Here is a 20,015-nt window from a genome sequence, read left to right on the forward strand (position 1 = left end):
GAATAGCCTGTTAAATGCCTGCATGAATTCATTTCCTTTTGGATAGCTTGAAGCTTTCTATTCCTTGGCAAGTTATGTGGAATTTTTAAGTACTTTCTGAATAATGGAAGAGAATCTTAGTCCCTTTATCATTAAGATAGAGCACTTCTAGGAAAGCAAAAGAATATTCAAGGCACAAGCTTCAGCTGTGGACACAGAATAAATGTTAGTGCAGTGAAAAGGCATTAAGCCCTGAACTGTTAGCAGTAGTAGGTAATTAGGTTACATATCACTAATGACCATACTTACAAAGTAATTTGTGTTTATAACTCGATTCTAAAACTCAATTGAGTCATTTAAAATGGGCCATTAAAATAACTATTGATAAATAATGTATATTATTATTTGTACTATTTCAATGAATACAGCTTTGTACCAGACTAGGTTAACAATACGTTTGCTGTTCGTTCCTAAAATAGCAGGTCTCAACTGCATTTCCAAAGCTGCTGCACTAACATAATATGGATACAGGCCACTGACAGGGCTAATATAAGTATACCGGTGGATATGTTTAGGGATATGTTTGGTTTGGCCTGGGGCCCTCACGAAAGCATTCAACTACCTCTCACCTCATGTTCCTTCACTACTCGAGCAGACTGAATAAATAGTCTTTGGTAAACACATCATCTGTTATGTCCTCCAAGCAAAACAGTGTGGTGAGTCCCATTAAATCCCTCTGTCAAAGAGGAAGATGAGTTTGACCTGCAGTACAAACCTGTATTCACCAGCCCTCTCCAGCTTACTCACAGCCATGCTTCATTCCTGCTGAAGTATTGCTCATAGTGTTTCAGTGAGATTTGACCCAAGTAGCTTTCTGGTAAACACCAACATGAACCTATTTAACCAAACCTTTATCAATCAGGCTTCATTTAGGAAAGCAGCACTGAAAGCAGCAATGAAATCACTGCTGGGAGGTTTTCCTACTGTAAACCACTCTGATGACATCAGTCAACAGCAGTCATTCACTGCTATATTTGTGTGGTTGCCAGGATTTTGACTGGCTGCAAGCTAGTTAATAAAAAAGTGACAGTGCTTCTGACTGACCTTGTGCCTACTTAGCCAGCGTTTGTACCGGGCTTCCAGTCTAACCGAGGCCTAATCATGATAATCCCACCGGGTCTTACAGAAAAATCATATGAATTTCACATGTATATACATAACATGACACGTTTTAGCAGCTTCAGATGTTATTTTTCACAGTTTTTGTGCTGACTTCTTATTTTTCATGTTTACTTTTCACATAATACCTGAAGTGATTGGATGCAATGCCAAGGTATAATGTTTTGGCATTTAAAATCACATATTATTGACATGATGTCATGTGTACTTATGGACGTGTTTTATAGGCACTTTATTAAACACTCACTCGCCACCTTGGATCTGTGTTCATTGTCCATTGTATCAGGTCTGCTTACCATATAGGTGCAATTTATAGTGCTACAATTACAGACGGTGGTGCTGAAAGATGAGTAGTTTTTATATCGGAATCGCCATATGAGAACTACAACGCAAATTACAGCCTACATTATCAGCAACAATCTCTTAACAAGGAGAAATTTAACATGACTACAGGGGGCTCTTGAACTTCCTGTAGTTGAATTCGCCCAATCAGAAGTGACCAAACACCCATATACTGTGTACAAAACACAACCACTACTAACTGGCAGTCTGGCACCACCAAACGTTCATGTTTTAAGCCAAAAGTGGATTTGCTGTTTTTCTTGGCCTAAAACAAACAGGGCTATGCATTAATTTATATGAAATAGCATGTAATTTAAATCGCAAGGATCACACAGCTGTGTCGCTGAAGTTTTTGAACAACTCTGGGCTGAGAACAGACCAACAACTAAAAATGTTCAGCCACCAGCAGCCTGTGGCCAGAAACTGCAACAGAAGTGCGGTTGTCTCTAACTTTAGATCTAAAATGTGTCTAACAGAGCGAGCACAAAGTCTAAACGGTGTTTGAAAATTCCAGCACTGCTGCTGTCGCTGATGCACTTGTACCATGACAACACCGCTAGCATGTCACTACCATGTCAGCATCACTGCAGTGTATGTATGAACCACCACCCAAAAAATACCTGCTCCTGACCAGGGATGAACAATCTGTCTGCAGAACTACAAAGTGCTCCTATATGTTGAGTGGACCTGATAAAATGGACAGAGAGTGCGATCACATGTGGAATGTATGTGAGTTTTCTATAGGAGCTTGGACGCAGTGCTCCGCGTCTCTGCCTACGCACTTCTTCGTAAACTCTGATGCAAACTTGTTTCGCGTGCAGCCCTATATATCGACTTTGGACGGGCGCGCGCTACATCGACCTCGGCCGCGCACTCTTGGCGCCCTCTGATTGGCGGAACGGGCGCGAGTGACAGCACCTGCTCGCCTCCTTCATCAAAAGTGACACGCGCGGTTTGGGAACTATAACAGAGCAGAGCATCCGTCCTCTCCGGCTCTCCGCCGCCGCTGCTCCTCCGCGGTTATGCTACACGAATCCGGAGGCGAGCAGCTCTCTGGTTTACACAGCGTTATTTGAGCGTGCGTGCGTGTGTGTGTGTGTTTATCGCGACGAGACATGTGTGTGAAACTGACCATAGGAGTGTTGCTCATGTTGACCGTAACGCAGCACGGAGACGCAACGGAGTCAACGGGAGACGTTCATGAGACATCGCAGGAGAGGCTGCTTAACGTCCAGAAAAGACGCCTGTCGCTGCAGAACACAGGTAAATGAGAACTCCCGTAGTTTAAACTCTTGGATGAGCCTCACAGGTACATCTGTTCGCTGCTTGAATCTATTAGACCGAGACGTAAACAGAGTCATTCAGAGTAGTTTGGTGTAAAACGTAGAGAATATAGAGAAAGTTATCGACTTATATTTCTATACAGTGGTGGTGACAGGAACCCGGACTGTGATGTCTGCAGCGCCAATGTAGCCACTTTATTAACTATACAAACCCGCCGGTGAACACGCGTCTTCTGAGTGTTTACAGGCTGTAATGTCATTACTGGGTAAATAGCAGTAAATCTGGAAAAACGGGTGTTTGTGGGATGGATTTTACCACACAGCGTGTGCATCATGAAGGGCAAAGCTTTGTCTCCAAAGCATCATGAAACCATGTCTCTGACATGAGGCACCCTAACTGCTCATCGTGCTATAGGCTGGCTCTGTTAGGTAGCTTTTTAGAGGCACTGGGCTCCTCAGATGTTCCTGTCACCACCACTGGGAACAGTTTTGTAAGTTTATCTAGAACTGAGCTTTTCACATCCGACCCCTCTCAGTGTATTTACACCTTCACCACGTAAAGCGGCTGAAAAATTACGCGGAATTCCTCCTCAAGCGCTCCACCTCACTTTCAGAGCACCGACGCTGATATTTAAACCGGGACCTTGAATGTTTGGTTAGCAGTGTTTCACAGAAACGCGTCTCTTAAAATAATCTCGCAAACGCTGAAGCTCATTCTGAGCTTATTGACCTCCGGTTTCTTCGCAATACGGCTTACTAACGCCTCTCTGAGGTGGTTTGATAGCCTGAAGGCTAACGCGCGAGACTCAACTCGCAGGCTGTTGTAACAGCGATGTTTTGTCTCGGTTATCTGTGAAATGCAGCCTACGCGCTTCGTTCGTGATCCAGCTGACTGTTCTGACAGAACCAAAGCCTTCCCCTCTCGTTTCAGCGGAGATCCAGCACTGCCTGGTGGGCGCCGGTGATGTGGGCTGCGGGATGTTCGAGTGCTTCCACAACAACTCCTGCGAGATCCGCGGGCTGCACGAGATCTGCATGACGTTCCTGCACCACGCGGGCAAATTCGACTCTCAGGTAACTGCGCGCGCTCGTCAGCGCTGTAACATAACGGCGGTGATGCGTTTTACAATGAAGGTTCGTTTTACATATTAATTACCGTGTCTCATTATGCAGTGGCCTCAAAAAGTAATCGGACATTTGTGCTGTATTTAAACATGTAATACATCCATTGTGTCAGATAAAGCTGCACTATGTAATATTTTTTGTTAAGATTAATAGAGGTAGCATCACCGGAAAAGAAACCAAGCAAAAATATGGTGTGCACTGCTGCAGGTCACCTAGTAAAGCCTGAATTAGTTATTTAATAGTCAGAGTGGTCAGGTCGGAGGTTTATTTCATTTTTTTTTTTGGACCATGTCCTACATTTTTGCTTATTAACGTCGCACTGATGATGACAATATGATGCCAGAAGATAGTTCACTTACATCTACTTACATGTCATTTACCAAGGTTTGACTGAGCTCGCTCTGAATTCTCTCGCAATGCACATATCAGGTAAAATATCCAAAGCACAAGCCACGTTATAAAATATTCTTCTGCACATTGCAAGCAATTACACATATCCACCAGAGAGGTCTCCAAATCCCCAAAAACATACATAGTGTAGCTTTGACAAAAGTGATATATATTTTACAATGTCTATTCATTATATTTTTTCCTGTCATTAGCTACTTTTCAGCAAAATATTCTTTAAAATGTTTGCTGTTGTTTTTCAGGTCGTTGTCGTTTGAGCAATTCTTTTATTTTCAGCAGTATATTCTTTAAAATGGTGGCTGTTGCTTTTCAGGTCTTTGTCCTTTGCAGATACACACAGGTTTGATTCCAAAATGTGTATACTTATGAATTTATGATCCCACCAATGAACGCAAGCTCACTGACACCACTGTATGAAAAATGGCCCCAAACCTTAAGGTTTGCTCATCTGTGCTTTACAATATCATTAATGCAGTCTGGTTGGAACTGCTCTCCACACAAAGGTTCTACCATTTGCGTGAAAGAAGTGTTTTTCTCTGAACCAAATATTTTGAAGTAAACTAAAGAACATCGTTAAAGTTTATTAACTGTCAAATAGTTAGTGTCCAGACACTTTTTGGAGCCACTTGGAGCCACTTGACTAAAACAAATTAGTCTGTACTTTTCTGGGTAATTTTTGTTGATAATAGTGTTACTCAAGTAGGCTTATATTTATTTACATTGAATCCATGTTTCCTATTAGTTCCATTTTTGTCATTCACATTTAGCCTCTAATTCCTTTTTTGTGTTTACATTCCGTTGTGCTAGTGACAGGATCTCTCACTTTGGAGCCTTAAACCAGAAGGATTCCAGAAAGACAATTTCTTTGTGCATAGATGCTGAAAGTACTGAGAAGTTTCAGTGCAGGTCTACAGAGAACTCACTAGCATAGCTGAAGAGTTATTTCAACCTGATATTTATTTTTGTAATAGTTAGTCATACATCTGCTTGAGTCACTCAATTCAAGTAACAACACTTTTACCTTAGTATAGTGTAAGCTACCTTATGCACCTCTAAAAATAAACAGCACATTAAATCACTTTCTTGTCCCACCAGTTAGGAACAGCAGCTCCAGATAGTTATGAATCTGGGGTAGACCCACATAACCATTAGATCAGATGTCCCTGAGTTACAAATGTTTCAGCATGAATGTGGTTGATGAATGACTTATGCAATGCCACAGGGGAAATCATTCATCAAGGATGCGCTGAAGTGCATGGCCCACGGGCTGCGCCACAAGTTCAGCTGCGTGAGCCGCAAGTGCCTGGCCGTGAAGGAGATGGTGTTTCAGCTTCAGCGCGAGTGCTATGTCAAACACAACCTCTGCTCAGCGGTCAGGGAGAATGTGAACGTCATGGTGGAGATGATCCATTTTCAAGACCTGTTCCCCAAAGGGTAAGTAGTCTATTAAACCCTAAGTGGAAAAAAAAATATGCCACCGTCCTGCAGCGTTAAGTACTGCCATGCTCTGACTCAGCACATCTTTTCCTCTCCAGAGCTGGAGAAAGCCATGATACAGGATTCAAAGCTTTGAACCTACTGGGAACCTCTAAAAGCTTTATTCATGTGTAATAATATATTGATACTGTGGTTTACCAAGCAACCCCCTTTTGCTGTACTTTGTGAAATACAGTCCCTATCATAATCATGTCTTCACTGTAAACCTGCAGAAGTTAGCAGAATTCAAAATAAGATCATTTCATTAAATCAAAAGAAGTTTATAGAACATATAGGGTAGTTGATCCATGTCAAAATATGTATTACATCATTACGTCATTGTCATTAAGTCATTAAGATGTAATTAAACCTTTAAAGCAATACAACTCACAACTACACAAAATACCTCTTTGTAGCAACTGATTGCTGGATTGTCACCTCACTATTTCTTTTATTGAGGTGGAGCAAAAAAAGTATGGGCCTTCCTGATGCAATATGGTTGTGGAGGGAATGTATAATTTAGGGAATAGCTAACATTACTTAACCAGCTTGTTTTTTCCAGAATGTAGATACCATAGCTCACCCTTTTCTATTTTCTACTGGATCTGAAAATTCCTGCTCGCATTCCTTTCCTATTTAAGCAAAGTTTACAGACGTTTTGTGTGACCATAACTTAAAGTAGGGGTGTCCAATCTAAGACCAACTGATTAAACAAGTAGAATCAGGTGTGCTTCAGCTTGTTTGGGGTGAATACAGGCAGCCACACCGGCCCTTTGCGGATAAGTTTGGACACCCCTACTTTAAATGAACAGAGTACCACTGACTTAAAAGATACACGTCATGAATGGGCTTAAATGCTTATTCAAAACAATAAAGCTATATTAACTTCTGTGCCTCCCTAGAAACGCCCAGCTCAGCACTCCATAAACACTAGTGTCAAAGAAAAGTAAGTAATGGATTACTACATAAGAAATGAATAATTGGCTTAAAAATCACAAGTTTCAGAGGATTCCATTAGTTTTGTGTGCACTCGCACCACCCTAAGAAGCCGACCAGAGGCTGGCCACAACAAAATGTTTATCTTTCTATTAGCAATACAGGTAAACTTGACCAAAAACACCATTCCGGTTAAATAATAAATATCTATTTAATGCACCCAAACGTAAACTTTCATCACCATTTCCTGTGTGTTACGTTTGACAGGGGAGAGACGAACGTGGATGAAGCTAACAATATACCAGGAAATGACAGAAATCGAAATCCACAAAACCAGTTCCAAGTCAAACACGAAAAAGCCAAAAACCACCAGCCAAAGTTAAAAAAAGGGGTAAACCAAAAGACGAAGTTGGTAGGAACGAGAGAAAAGGGTCATAACACGTAATCATAGGAGATATAGAGATCGCTCAGTATGTTCTTATGGTGGAGATGCAATACCTCGCACCGAACCCTACTTTGGACCAGTCTTAAATAGTGCCAAAGTAGGTCCACCTGTACAGGTGCGTCAGATCAATAATCAGGAGACTGCGAGCACTGGTAGTGACGCGGGCGCTCGTCCTGAGTCATGTGATCTCCCGATGCTGTCTGGGAGATGGAGTCCGAGATGGCATACGAGTCCGCCTGAGGTGTGACACTGTGTGCAATATACTCAACATTCTATGTGCAGTATTTTGTTTAAAATATCCCTATAGTGTGGAGGCTTGTTTGCTTTTGTATTATAATGTTTATATTGTTAACTCCTCGCCATCTCATGTGTAATATAAACCAGTACCTCGTGTGCAATGCTCCATGTGAATTTCAGGCAAAATATCCATACAGTGTAAATATCTTAGCTTTTATTTACTTATAATTCTTTATATTGTTACTTTTTTTGGGAAGGATAGAGTTTATATTTTTATCTTAATTTTCACTTTTAGTATTCTATATATTAAGTGATACTTTTTTGATCCCACAACTGGGGAAATTCCACCTCCGCATTTAACCCATCCATGAAGTGAAACACCACATACACACTAGTGAACAAACACACTAGGGGGCAGTGAGCACACACTTGCCCGGAGCGGTGGGCAGCCCTATCCACGGCGCCCGGGGAGCAGATGGGGGTTAGGTGTCTTGCTCAAGGACACCTCAGTCATGGACTGTCGGCCCTGGGGATCGAACCGGCAACCTTGTGGTCACAGAGTCTATATATATATATATATATATAGTCTATATAGTAACAAGTAACAAACTGTAAAACCCTTGATAAGTAATTAAAGTTAATTACTTGCTTGTAAGCTTCTCTTCTAGTTACTTCTTTTCTTTTTCTTGAGTGCCTTGCTATCCCTTTGCTGAAACACTGAATTTCCCAATTGTGGGACTAATAAAGGATTATCTTGTCTTATGAGTAGGCCTATAACATGTTACAGCTCAAAAATAACTAATTGGAGATAACTGATAAATACAAGCAAAATAAACAGTTAATTAACAGAAACCAACAAACCTGTTAAGCAGACCTTACAGCTGATATAACATCATGCATAATACTGTTCAAACGTACATCAAGGGACAGCAAATGCATCACGGATAGCCCTTTTCCTTTGAACTACAAATAGGGCTCTACTTAATCAAACGTTAGCAGTTTCACAAAAAAGAAGAAATTGTTGAAAACACTCCATAACTTTATTTTTGCATAACTGTTGAATATTTTAGGTTTTCTTCAGAGAGTCAAATTAATGAATTTCAACATTGGGCTGTATAGTGCACTAACACTGCGAAGTGTTTCAGTGTCCTGTTTTAGCCATTTCCAAAGTTCTCCTTGAGGAAGCTCAGTGTTTACAGTTACAATCTAATACCTGCTTCAGCTAATCAGTCCTTCATTAAATTAAACCAAGTGCTGCTGACGGAATTTAACACGTAGCTCACAGACATGATGTTATAACACGCACAGTAACACACTCCCTCTCATGCCCTGTTGCTTATTTATACCACAGTATGTCGTTAAATCAAGCAACGGTCCCAATTTTTCTCTGCCACCAGGCCTCATGTGGAGCTGGTGAACATCCTCCTGGGCTGCGGAGAGGAGGTACGTGCAGCCATTGCTCAACGGATCCGCGATCAATGTGAGCAGAACTGGGGTGCTCTCTGTGCCAGCCTGAGCCTCTGTTCTCTGAGCCACACAGAGCGCCAGGGTGTTTCCACCCTTGCCCCAGCCTTCACCACCCCACACAAGGGCAGTGCCAACACCTTGCCCCCTGCTAGCCGGCCACTTTTAGAGGCAGATGTAGAGCAGGTTTGGACTCATGGGGATAGAGATAAACATGAAGACCACCTTCAACCTTCAGAACCTCGGTCTCAGGACAACAGCACGCAGCCTGAGACCACACCGCTTAGGAAGTCTTTGAATGCCACTCGAAGAAGGTGAAAGGCAGAGGAAACTCACTGGCTCTGAAATTTGTGTGTACAGAAAGTAAGCTTGTCTGCTGGGCTACCTTCACATTACTTGGCTGAAGTGGCACAAATCAGATTTTTTGCCTTAATGTAACACAAATGTGATCTTTTCAAATCAAGTCTGAGCCACTTCCATATGTGGTCTTAGATTGGATACATACCTTAATTAGTGGCCATGCGTCCCTAATGAGAATGCTCAGATCAGAATTCATGTGTTTTGTTTCAATGTGCATGTGCCATCATTCAGCGTTACTGTGGCAGCAATGCCAAACCTAAATTTAATGATCGTAAACGGTGCAAAAGCAATGCATCTGACTCCTTTTTCACCTTTGTCTAGCTTAGTCCAGTTTATCTATGCGAATGTTAGAAAGATCAGATCTGAGCAAAAAATCGGAATTGGGTAACAAAGACTGTAATGTGAACATAGCCTTAGTTATTACACACCGACCACTTACCTTGCAGCCTCAAAGACATACAAGTGTGAGAAAAGATGCCATGAGCCAAGACCTCCAGCAATTCTAGGTGTACCAGTCTTTTTTCAAAACTATTAGTGAGTTTAATGGCACAAAAACGTCTACAGGGAGTACGTCCTTTCTTTGAGAGTACTGTAGTACCATGGTAAGCACAGGCTGCATTCCTGTGATTGCATAATCTGCATCTCAAATCATTTGCATAATGACTGCATAAGGGCAGTGCAGTTCCTACTGCTTTTAAAACAAAATCAGAGCTTTATATGCTTTCCTGGAAAAGACAAAATATTGCAAACCTGAGCAAAAAATGCACCTGCCTGCCATCGGAGGCATACTCTTATCAGAAGATAACACTAGTGACACTCCTTTGATTCACTTGAACTCAGTACAAACAGCTAACACAGCTCTCAGTAAGTCATGGTAGTGAGTAAAACGTCATGGTGCTGTTTCTCAGGAGCACAGTTTAGTTCTTGCTCGGTTCCATGTTTTGTTTCTAAACAAACCTGCCTCTCTTTCATCCATTAAATGCCGTTGCAATGTTGTCTGTGGTCAATACAGTACGACTTGGTAGATCAATTTAAAGGTGCACTCACAGGTGATTTCATGGAAATGAAGCGGGGACTCCACTATCTGTTCTGCTATAAAAACTGAGGCAAGACATCCAGTGACCTCTTTTGAAGCTCTGATGGGCTTTTTTTTTTTTTTTTGTTTTTTTTTTTTTTTTTTTTTTACACACACTACGACTGTGTACAACTGAACCAGAGTTCTTTTGACCGGGTCTCTGAAAACGTCTGTGAGTCATTAAACAGGATAACATCTATGAATGGATGCACACTGTAAAGTTGGTTGAAACTGAATGGTTTTAAAAGCACTATGTGGCTTTAAATACAAAGAAGGAGCAAAGTCACCTTACACAAGATTGCTGAAAAGGTATATTCAGAATACCAATGCGAATACAGGGTTTAAAAAGTTTAGTAAGTTTTTATTTACTTTCTAAATGTCTTTAAAGGCAATTCCACCCAAATCAGACTTATATTTGTTGTTTCTATCATTATATGTGTGTGTGTGTGTGTATATATATATATATATATATATATATATATATATATATATATACATACATACATACACGCACACACATACATACACACACACACACATACATACACACATGCATACATACGTGTGTGTGTGTGTACTGCAAAACATGACTATACATAGTTCATATACCCCTATATAGAATGACCATATCTGGATTGAAAAGAAAAGAAGCTTCATTTTAAGCCAGCAAGACAATTTTAAGTACAGTATTACTTGGGACCTACCTCATCCATGTGACATGCGCCTATATTAACATACTGTATAATATGTTGTTTGAAAGGCATGTTAATGTATTTGTCCCTACATTATTACCAAATGTACAGAGGCCTATTGCCTTTTGTTTATGTACCATTTTTTAATTTATTTCTATTTTTTTATGTTATGCATGATCTTTTTAGATTGTACCTCACGTGTAAAGGTCCGGTACAACACACAGTCTATTATTGTGCTATTAAATTTATTTTATATAAATAATTTGTTTTATTTATACATTTTTTGTATTTTTTTTATGAAATACTTAAGTTTTTCTTAATTTTTGGTGTCTACACACTAATACAATGTATTCGTCTAAAAAAAATTTTTTTCCACATAATAAATTATATTTTGAGTCAAAGACTTACAGGACATTTTGTGAAGGCCAACAAGAGGAGGCTGATTTTTGTTTTTACAAATACTATAGGCCACTCGATTTTCCCTATAGTTCCTGCTTTGTTTATGTATGTTTTTATTATTCCAGTCCTGTCCTGATTATTTAATCAGGCCTCAAGTAAAAAAACAGAAAACTCCCACTGAAGAAGTAATCACCAAGTTAAAATATCACTAAATGACACACTGCTAAAGCATCTCTGTTTATAAAAGCTCTTTGTTTATTTGATACTCAGTCTAGGAATTCAAAATTACAACACAATGTAAAATAAGGCAGTTCAAAAGGAGTGTACTGGCTAACATCCCTACTGTTAGCCAGCACTAGGCCAACACGAGCGCATTGCAGAGCTCTTTATCACAGTGAAGCCTATAAACACTATAACCAACCACAAGAAAACAAACAGTCTTTCCCTTAAAACATGCTAAAACATGCTAATAGATATATTCAAAGTGTTAACACTGTTTGCAAAGGTTCTGAACTTAAAACAGTCACAATCACATCTTGAGCAGGCAGTAATGTCCTGAGCAAATGTGGCCTTTGCTGACCAGTTGTATTAAGATGCTGTCTGCTGGGTCAAAGAAATACAAGGGTTAATTGGAAAAGAAGTGCTACTGCACCACCCAGTGGTATCACCCTGTAGAACATAGAAATGCTAGCAGCACAGCTAACAATGGCACTGGAGCCCATATTCACGAGTATAGAGCAACCTATTCCATTTCAAAGTTCATTCCTCAATGAACAAAATGAGCACTGTAAACAGTCTGAAGGTCAACAACTGATGTGTCAAGTAAATTTCAAGCAAACTCTTGTACCTTGGTTTCACAAGGCCCTAAGATGTTGTCTTCTGTTTGGAAGAGGAGACAAACATACACAGTTCACACAGAGTTGCTTGTGTGGTGCAAGAGAGCGCACTTAAGTACTGGAGTTCAAAGGCACACAAACAAGAAGCTTTGGGCTTTAAGAGATGTACCCAGAGCAGGGGGTTCAGACTAGGTTCCTTCCTAGCCACAGTTCTGTAGAGCTCAGCATTTTCTCTTCAGACGTTGAACTCATGAAGGCCTTGCTAATTAAGTCTGTTTAATGAGGACCACTAAAGTCTACAGAGCTGTGACTACAAATAAACCAAGATAGACACCCTGATCTAGAGGTAACTTCACATTAAACCACATATGGCTATCCTGGGACATGTACACTCACTACTGTTCTTCTGAGGTACCAATCATGGTCACAGAAGTGAAAAAAACAGGTCGTACTGGGTTACACAGTAAATTGTCAATGCTTCAATAATGCCCTAATATGTATTAAACCTTCTAAATAGGCTACAACTTATACTAGGGCTGCACAATACTATGATCATTTGTGAATCTTTATGCAAATATAGACCTTGTGCAGGGTGCAGTATGCAAATGTGAAAGGCTGCAATATATACAAATCAGACTGTGCGCTACGCGCTACGAGTATCTTGATCAATCACACTTGTGAGTGTTTCTGTAGGTGATCAATCAAGATAGTCATGTAATCCAACAAAAGTTAAATATTCTAATGGAAATATGCAGGAAAATCTTTATCTATGTAAAACTATTGATTCACAAATGTGTTTATATGTTCAGTTGCATTATGTTGCACTCCAGTATTTCCATTTGGTCACCATATTGTGCGGCCTTACGCCATACTCATAAATGTTCGTATTTATAATAACGTTAAACATTTACTACTGTTAATGTCTAATGTTATTTATAATATTTCTATTTATAATCAAAAACTCATGACACCATCCAACAGAAGTACTAAATATAACTCACGAGTGTCATATTGCCTATTAAATACAAATGACAGCACAACTTACAGCTGGCACCATCAATGCAGCACAGGAAATGCTTAAGATGTCAAGCATGAGGTCGACCTCACACTGCTTTTGGCTGCTTCTGCAGTTATCTGAAAGCCCATACTAACAGTGTCACTAGCACATGTCCCAGATACATACCAATACTCCATCCTCCCTGGTTCTGGATTCAGTTTGAGTGGAAAAATAAAATCCCAGGTCATGTGAAAGTCCATGCCAACTCTGTCTGCAAAGCTATACAGCCAATTTAGGAAGAAATTGAATGTGGCAGGAAATAGCTCCATTTTCCTCTAAATGAAAGGAAAAAGCCTCTTTTTCAGGATGTAGAGGACTGTGGCAAAAAACAGAGCGAGCGCTAGGAAGATCAGCAGTTTGTCTGTCAGTTCACGACGGTTGTATTTCAAGATGAGTTTTCTCCCCAAGTGGATAGTTGACGTCATTGCCTTAAACTCTTCATTTGTTTCCAGTACTGTCCTTGATGAGGTAGCTATAAATAGAGTGAACAAGATGTACTATATTTAATCGAGTTTATATGAGCTAGTCATTTGCCTATGAATAGGTATCAGTCTTTTGCATTTTGCCACTGTATAGTTTTGCGAGTTCTCTTTTGACATCCATTTGAGATTTGATTCCATATATGACATTAAAAGATAAAAAATGAAGGTCACAGATCTTGGAGAAACTGCTTAAGAATATACAAAGTTAGATTGAGTGGCGTTGGTCAAAAAAAATCCGAAAATAAACAAATCCTCTAGAACTTGTTTTGAAATATTTCTGCTAACCTCTGAAACCTTAGGCCCCGCTCTCATAGCTACATATCCTTCATATCAGTATGTTCATTTGAGAGCAGAATCTATGCAATTCATTGTAGTTACAGAATAGCAAGCTCAAATTTGTGGCTTGAAATCTGTGACTTGAAACAAACACCATGATCTCTTACCCAGAGTGCCAATGGTCTCCTCACTCTGCTTTACCTGTTGGGCCATCATGCGGCTTATGCTCATCAAACTCTCTGTGATTTCACTGGATGTCTGTACGAGGTTCTCCTTGGTGGCTTTCCTACAAGCAAGAAACAAAAGCTCAAATTGGACAGTATTTCCTATATAAAGCTTACTGTGATGCATGCATAAATACAGAAAACATGGCCAAATTCTGTTCAGGCAACATTGTCCCATTCTCCACAGTCCACACTGCCCCCTACAGGACTACTGCCACGTGTGTATAATGACCAGGCAGCCTGGTCTCATTTGTCCTATAACTTTACTTCCTTGATTTTATACACTGGACCAATACACCAATCAGGAAAAAACAATCATCTACAATATAAATGAAGTGAAATATTTACATAAGATTCTAAAAAATAATAAAAAAGAGAGAATACGCTAAGGACAAATCTTCATGTGCCATGTGGTGTCACTGCATTGAAAATAAGAGGCTTTTCTCACCATCTCCCCACCTTGGTGTCTGATCCACCATTCCAAAGAATTTAATAGAGATAGGCATTTCAGTCAAATTAGCTACTTGAATTCAGCATTGTTAGAAAAAATTAAACGAATAATACCCCAAGAGACAATAACATAATAACACAAGAGACGGTGACACATTCTACAGTACAGCAATACTGTACGATATTAAACCCAGACCAGAAATCCATAGTAAGGAACAAGGAGCTTGATGTTTGCCATGAGCAAGGTAAAGTATTTAGATAAACATACAAACGCTAATTGTCTTACTTCACATAACCTAATGTTACAAGCCTAGTCACATCATATTTCACCTTAGCTGTCAGCTGATACAAAACACGACAAATTCACTAAAATATGCTGGAAGTTTAATTCCATGAAATGTGATGATAAATATGAGCTTGATGCATTTACAATGCTTCCTGCTTGCTATAGCTGCACTTTGTACTATAAGCAGTACACTGCCACAGACCCTCACTTGGTGTGGTGCTGAGCTCCTAGCCCAGTGTGTGGTAGCCTTTAGCTGGCTGGAGTAGTCTTTCTATGCTCCCTCTTTACACTAAATAGATAAGAAGCTTTAAAGGGCTAAGTAAAACACTAGAGAGAAGCATACTGTGGCCTCTCACACTGGACATCCATCCTGCACTCCACGCATTACTACAAAATGTGTAAAGAATTTTACTGCACTGCCTTTTCCCTTTTCACGATCCTCTTACCAGACATTTCTAACAGCTTTCCATTCTGGGGCCTACCAGGAGTCCTGAGACAACCAGAAAATAAAGAAGCAGAAAAAGTAGTTCACAGAAGGAATGAAACTTTATAGCTTTGCAGTTTCACTTATTAAAACAATACCAAAAGCAAACCAACACATAAGCTGCCTACAGCATTATATCATCACACTGCCTGCCTATATCATTGCTCAACATTTCAGAAATGTTGCTGCTCTGCATTTCTAGACTATTAATCCTGCTGGAAAATCTGAGTATGAAGTGACCTACACTCTATGGTCAAAAGTAAGTGAACACCTGACCATCACACCTACACTCTCAGAAAAAAGGTATGTCACTGTTACTGGGGCAGTACCCTTCCTGTCACTGTGGTGGTACCCTGAAGAGTACATCTCAGTACCTTTAGTCAGGGAACATAACTGAACCATAATCCACAGAAATTACATTTTCTAAGATGTATTGACTCCACACACCCCGTCTCGCTTCCAGGCTTTTTATTAAATGGTTCTGTTTTAAAAAATTAGTTTCTAAAAATATACCAATATCTACTTCTACACTGGGAAAAAACTTATTTAAGGTACTCTATTGGACCTTAAAACCACTGTTGCACCTTTGAGGGAACATTTACACTGTTTGTACCTTGATGAACAAATCATGTACCTGCATGTTATCTTTATTTCTAACAGTGTATATGTGCTTATGGGACATCCCATTCCAAAACCACGGGCAATAATACATGTGTCTGTGGGATTTTGTGCCCATTCAGTATAAATAATATTTGTAAGACTAGGCAAGAAGGCGTGGCTCGCAATCAACATTCCAATTTATTCCAAAGATGAGCAGAGGGGTTAAGGTCAGGTCATTAATAGCAGAAGTTCTAGAACCCTATTTTGGATCAAACTCCTCAAACACATTCAAATCTGTTAAATCCTCAAATTCGTTATGTTCCTTCTGCCCTCGCAATTGCAGCTTTTACAGATATTCTGAAGAAGCCCACCTTTCCTTGACCCACCTTCCTTAACTGGCTATAGATCTATATCTAGTGCTTTTTCTCAGCAAAAGTAATGAAATAAGTGGGAGAAAAGCAACTTAAATGTTTACTTACTAAAAATAGTCTCTATGAACCTTTTCAGTCTGGCTTTTTCCTCATATCACAGAACTGAAACTGCCTTGCTGAGAGCGATCAATTACCTTTTGCTTTCTGCTGATGCTGGGTGACTAAGTATTCTTCTCCTTGTTGACCTAAGTGCAGCCTTCCATACGATAAATCAAAATATATATTTTTATATTTAGTCCCAATTTAGTCCCAAATTTCCAAACTGTTCAGTTTTGCTGTTGCCACTGATATTGTGACCCTTAAACCCACTCAAGTTTGTTAGAAACCTTGGCAACCTTCCTGATTAACATCTTACTGATCACTAAATCTGCTTTCCTTCATCTCCGCAGTAGTGCCCGTCTTCACCATTTTCTAAATACCAGTAATGCTTAAAGTCTTGTCCATGCGTTCTAGTAACACTCATATTGACTACTGTAATTCCCTTTTATCCATCTTCTAAATATTTAGACATCACTTTAGACTTCAACAGATTCACAATTCTGCTGCTAGAGTACTTACACACACAAAGTGATCTACATGTTACTTTAATTTCTCTAGGAGTAATCTAACCTGACTTTAGGCTTTCCTCAATGAGCGGCAGTGCAGTGAGTGCTGCTGCACTCTGGAATGCATTCACCCAATCTCTGTCACTGTTCTTCTGTTACATCCTATAAATCTCATCTGAAGGCCTACTTATTCACTAAATGTTATTCTAATTTCTTTACTTGATGGTTTATTCGTGAAGTAACTTGGGGAATGAGAAAGGCACTGTATAAAAGAAATCAATCAATAACCCAAAGCTCTACAGTATCTGCATCTTACTTGAAGCCTGTAGAGCAGTGGCCTCCAATCTTACCCACCAAGAGGCCGTGTGGCTTCAGGTCTGCATTCAAATCAAGCAGAAACACACCTAATTGTATTTTAATCAACTGGTCTCAGTCTTCAAGCAACTGATTAGTTACACTGGTTAAAACAGAACTCTGCAACTACACCAGCCTTTAGACTAAAAACAAATTACCCCTGCCTCTAATAATTAGAGGCTCCTGAAGCACTTGATCATTTGGATTCATAAAGCTTCTCAGAGCAAAAGTACTAAACTAGAACCAGATTCCTCTCTTATTTATGATGACTTTGCTGAAAGGAACAGACCTTAGATCAATGCCCACACACTGAGAAACATTATGAATACAAGCCCAGGTGTGTTAGATTAGTGCTGGAATTAAACTGTCCTAAGTGGTAGATCTTCCACAACCCTTTCCAAGGCTTGGGATTGGTATTTGTCTTGTTATTACAAAACCATGGGAGAAAATCTGTTTAATTCAGTTAAGCAATAGACAGTGAATGTGACTTACCTTTGCCTTACTGATGAGTCACCACCATAGAGAAGTTCATCTTTTTCCCTGTTATCAATGGTCAGCTTACAGGCCAAGTTGGCTTTCCTCCATGCTGTCTGGTTACTGGTAAGAGGGTGTAAAAATAACAGAGTAAAGAGTGAAAAATTTTACAAAGTAAAGACAAAAAGAGCAAATATAGACAGGTGTACAGAATGAAAAGAACTTTGTGGCCCTCTCACCTCAACATCTGTTTGCGATGGGCCTCTGTTTCAGTTAGAATGTCATTTTTATCAGACTCTCTGTCTTGTTCTTTAGCCATTTGCTCCATATCCTACCAACAAGAACAACTGCTCTTACAAAGGCAGAGAATGGTACATCTATCTATCTATCTATCTATCTATCTATCTATATCTATCTATTTCTCAGTATTACACTGTGTAATAGTCAGAGACCATTTTTTATTTATGTAACTTCCAGTCTAAACAGTCATTAAGTACAAGTGAAGAAAGAAGATATATAATTACCTGAAAATTACATAAAAAATACAATATAATGTTTTTTAGTATTTAATGGGTCCACTTTTTGCCTTTACTACAGCTTCCATTACCCCACCTGCCATCTTTGGAAAAATATTTTGCACAATAGTGTAACAAAAAAAACAAAAACATTTAGCACAGTCATTTCCCTGTCGCTGCCATATAATCAAGTATAGTTCTTCAACAGAGTCTGTTGCTCTTTCTCACCTTTACATCAGGTTTACTTTAACTGTAAGGTGCACACACACACACACACACACACACACACACACACACACACACACACACCCCAACCTCCGAGTAACATTCAAGGTAATGTTATTTCTGCTGAATGTGCGTTCGCTTTTGGATCCATTCTGCCATGATCTGCTCCTCTCATTACGGTTACAGATTTGGCTACAATAATAATATATGAATACAGAACTATGAAAAGTCACGTGTAACTATCTGCAACACACGGACATTATAACTCAACGCCTGTTGATCAAGCAAGCAAGCTTGTGAATTACGTCACGTTAGATTATTGTTATCCCCGTAAAATATTTTCCCAAGGTTATAAGGGTAATTAACCTAAGCTAACTCAATTCGCAATTGCAACTTTCCACATCCGCCGCAACCCTTGTGGAACCAGCCAGACAAAGTAAGAGAATTGGGGTTTTTGGGGTTTTTTTTTTCTCTTGTTTCTTGTTTTTTCGACTTTACCCTTCTTTAATACAAGTTAACCGAACACACTGTAATATCCGTTTTCACCTCAAACGAACAAAGGCTGGTCTCTTCACATAATATGCAGTAAGAAGTCTATCACTCATTTATTTATTTTAGATACATTAACTTGCGCTCTCACCTGAATTCTCTGCCTTAACCGACTGAACTTCTCCTTCACTGCAGCGTTCAGCTCCACCAGCACAGTCTGGGGCCCAGAACATTCCCTTATGTCCTAGTGTGGAAAACAGTTGATGGAAAACGTAGAAGACATATTAAAAAAATACAGCCTGCTATGTAAAGCAGAAACAAGTAACCCTTTTAACCGCAATTAACTTACTTTTTTACACTACGAAGTTAAGCTAACAAGCTAATTCAGTCCCCGAAGAGCCACAGGAGCTGCTGTGAAGCTCAGAGCCAGACAGCCAACCGAGCAAAATACCACTGTTTACTTCTGAAGATGATGACGAACACTATATGGACGAGGTCACGTTGCTTACCTGGATCAGAGCTTTAATTTCCAAATCATATTTGATAATCTCTTGCCCACATATTCGGACGTGGACGTCAGAGGACGACGCCATGTTTGTTGTGGTACGGTGAGCAAACGGTCCAAATGAAAACGCGTTTTTCCAGCGTTTCACACAGAACGACTGCGAACGGCCCAGCGCTGCAATGATTAGGGGGGCTAAATATGTGTGTATGTACTTTACAATATAACGTGAGCAGGGCTGGTCTGTAACGTAATGCAGGCTTTGGGCATGCGTATTCATAATACATATATTGGTATGTATAAGGTATTGCAGTATTCCGAATACAGCTAGTTTTTACATTGTTAGGATACTTTTAGAATACTTACCCATCAAATAACAAAACAG

The 20,015-nt window shown here is 39.8% G+C and overlaps 2 protein-coding genes across 2 annotated transcripts; one reads left to right on the top strand and one right to left on the bottom strand.

The window, feature by feature from the left end:
- Positions 1 to 2,486: 2,486 nt before the first annotated feature.
- stc2b (stanniocalcin 2b) lies at positions 2,487 to 10,362 on the top strand. Its single transcript, XM_017721255.2, has 4 exons — positions 2,487 to 2,763; positions 3,715 to 3,857; positions 5,539 to 5,750; positions 8,808 to 10,362. Exons 1-4 carry the CDS (start codon positions 2,616 to 2,618, stop codon positions 9,190 to 9,192), a joined length of 888 nt encoding a protein of 295 aa, XP_017576744.2. The 5' UTR covers positions 2,487 to 2,615; the 3' UTR covers positions 9,193 to 10,362.
- Positions 10,363 to 11,633: 1,271 nt separating this feature from the next.
- bnip1b (BCL2 interacting protein 1b) lies at positions 11,634 to 19,758 on the bottom strand. Its single transcript, XM_017721245.2, has 6 exons — positions 19,638 to 19,758; positions 19,280 to 19,372; positions 18,139 to 18,230; positions 17,918 to 18,022; positions 14,219 to 14,337; positions 11,634 to 13,765 (listed from the first exon to the last, which is right to left on the bottom strand). The coding sequence occupies exons 1-6, from the start codon at positions 19,719 to 19,721 to the stop codon at positions 13,569 to 13,571; spliced, it is 690 nt and encodes a 229-aa protein (XP_017576734.1). The 5' UTR covers positions 19,722 to 19,758; the 3' UTR covers positions 11,634 to 13,568.
- Between the last annotated feature and the right edge of the window lie 257 nt (positions 19,759 to 20,015).

This window comes from Pygocentrus nattereri, chromosome 16 (genome assembly GCF_015220715.1).
Source record: "Pygocentrus nattereri isolate fPygNat1 chromosome 16, fPygNat1.pri, whole genome shotgun sequence".
NCBI classification, from domain to species: Eukaryota; Metazoa; Chordata; class Actinopteri; order Characiformes; family Serrasalmidae; genus Pygocentrus; species Pygocentrus nattereri.

Excerpts from the sequence above, each read along its gene's own strand:
- stc2b (XM_017721255.2), top strand. The coding sequence starts at position 2,616 with ATGTGTGTGAAACTGACCATAGGAGTGTTGCTCATGTTGACCGTAACG. Across the intron at positions 2,764-3,714 it reads CCTGTCGCTGCAGAACACAG|CGGAGATCCAGCACTGCCTG; the intron begins GTAAATGAGAAC and ends CTCTCGTTTCAG. Across the intron at positions 5,751-8,807 it reads CAAGACCTGTTCCCCAAAGG|GCCTCATGTGGAGCTGGTGA; the intron begins GTAAGTAGTCTA and ends CTCTGCCACCAG.
- bnip1b (XM_017721245.2), bottom strand. The coding sequence starts at position 19,721 with ATGGCGTCGTCCTCTGACGTCCACGTCCGAATATGTGGGCAAGAGATT. Across the intron at positions 18,231-19,279 it reads GGTTAAGGCAGAGAATTCAG|GATATGGAGCAAATGGCTAA; the intron begins GTGAGAGCGCAA and ends TCTTGTTGGTAG. Across the intron at positions 14,338-17,917 it reads GACTCATCAGTAAGGCAAAG|GAAAGCCACCAAGGAGAACC; the intron begins GTAAGTCACATT and ends TCTTGCTTGTAG.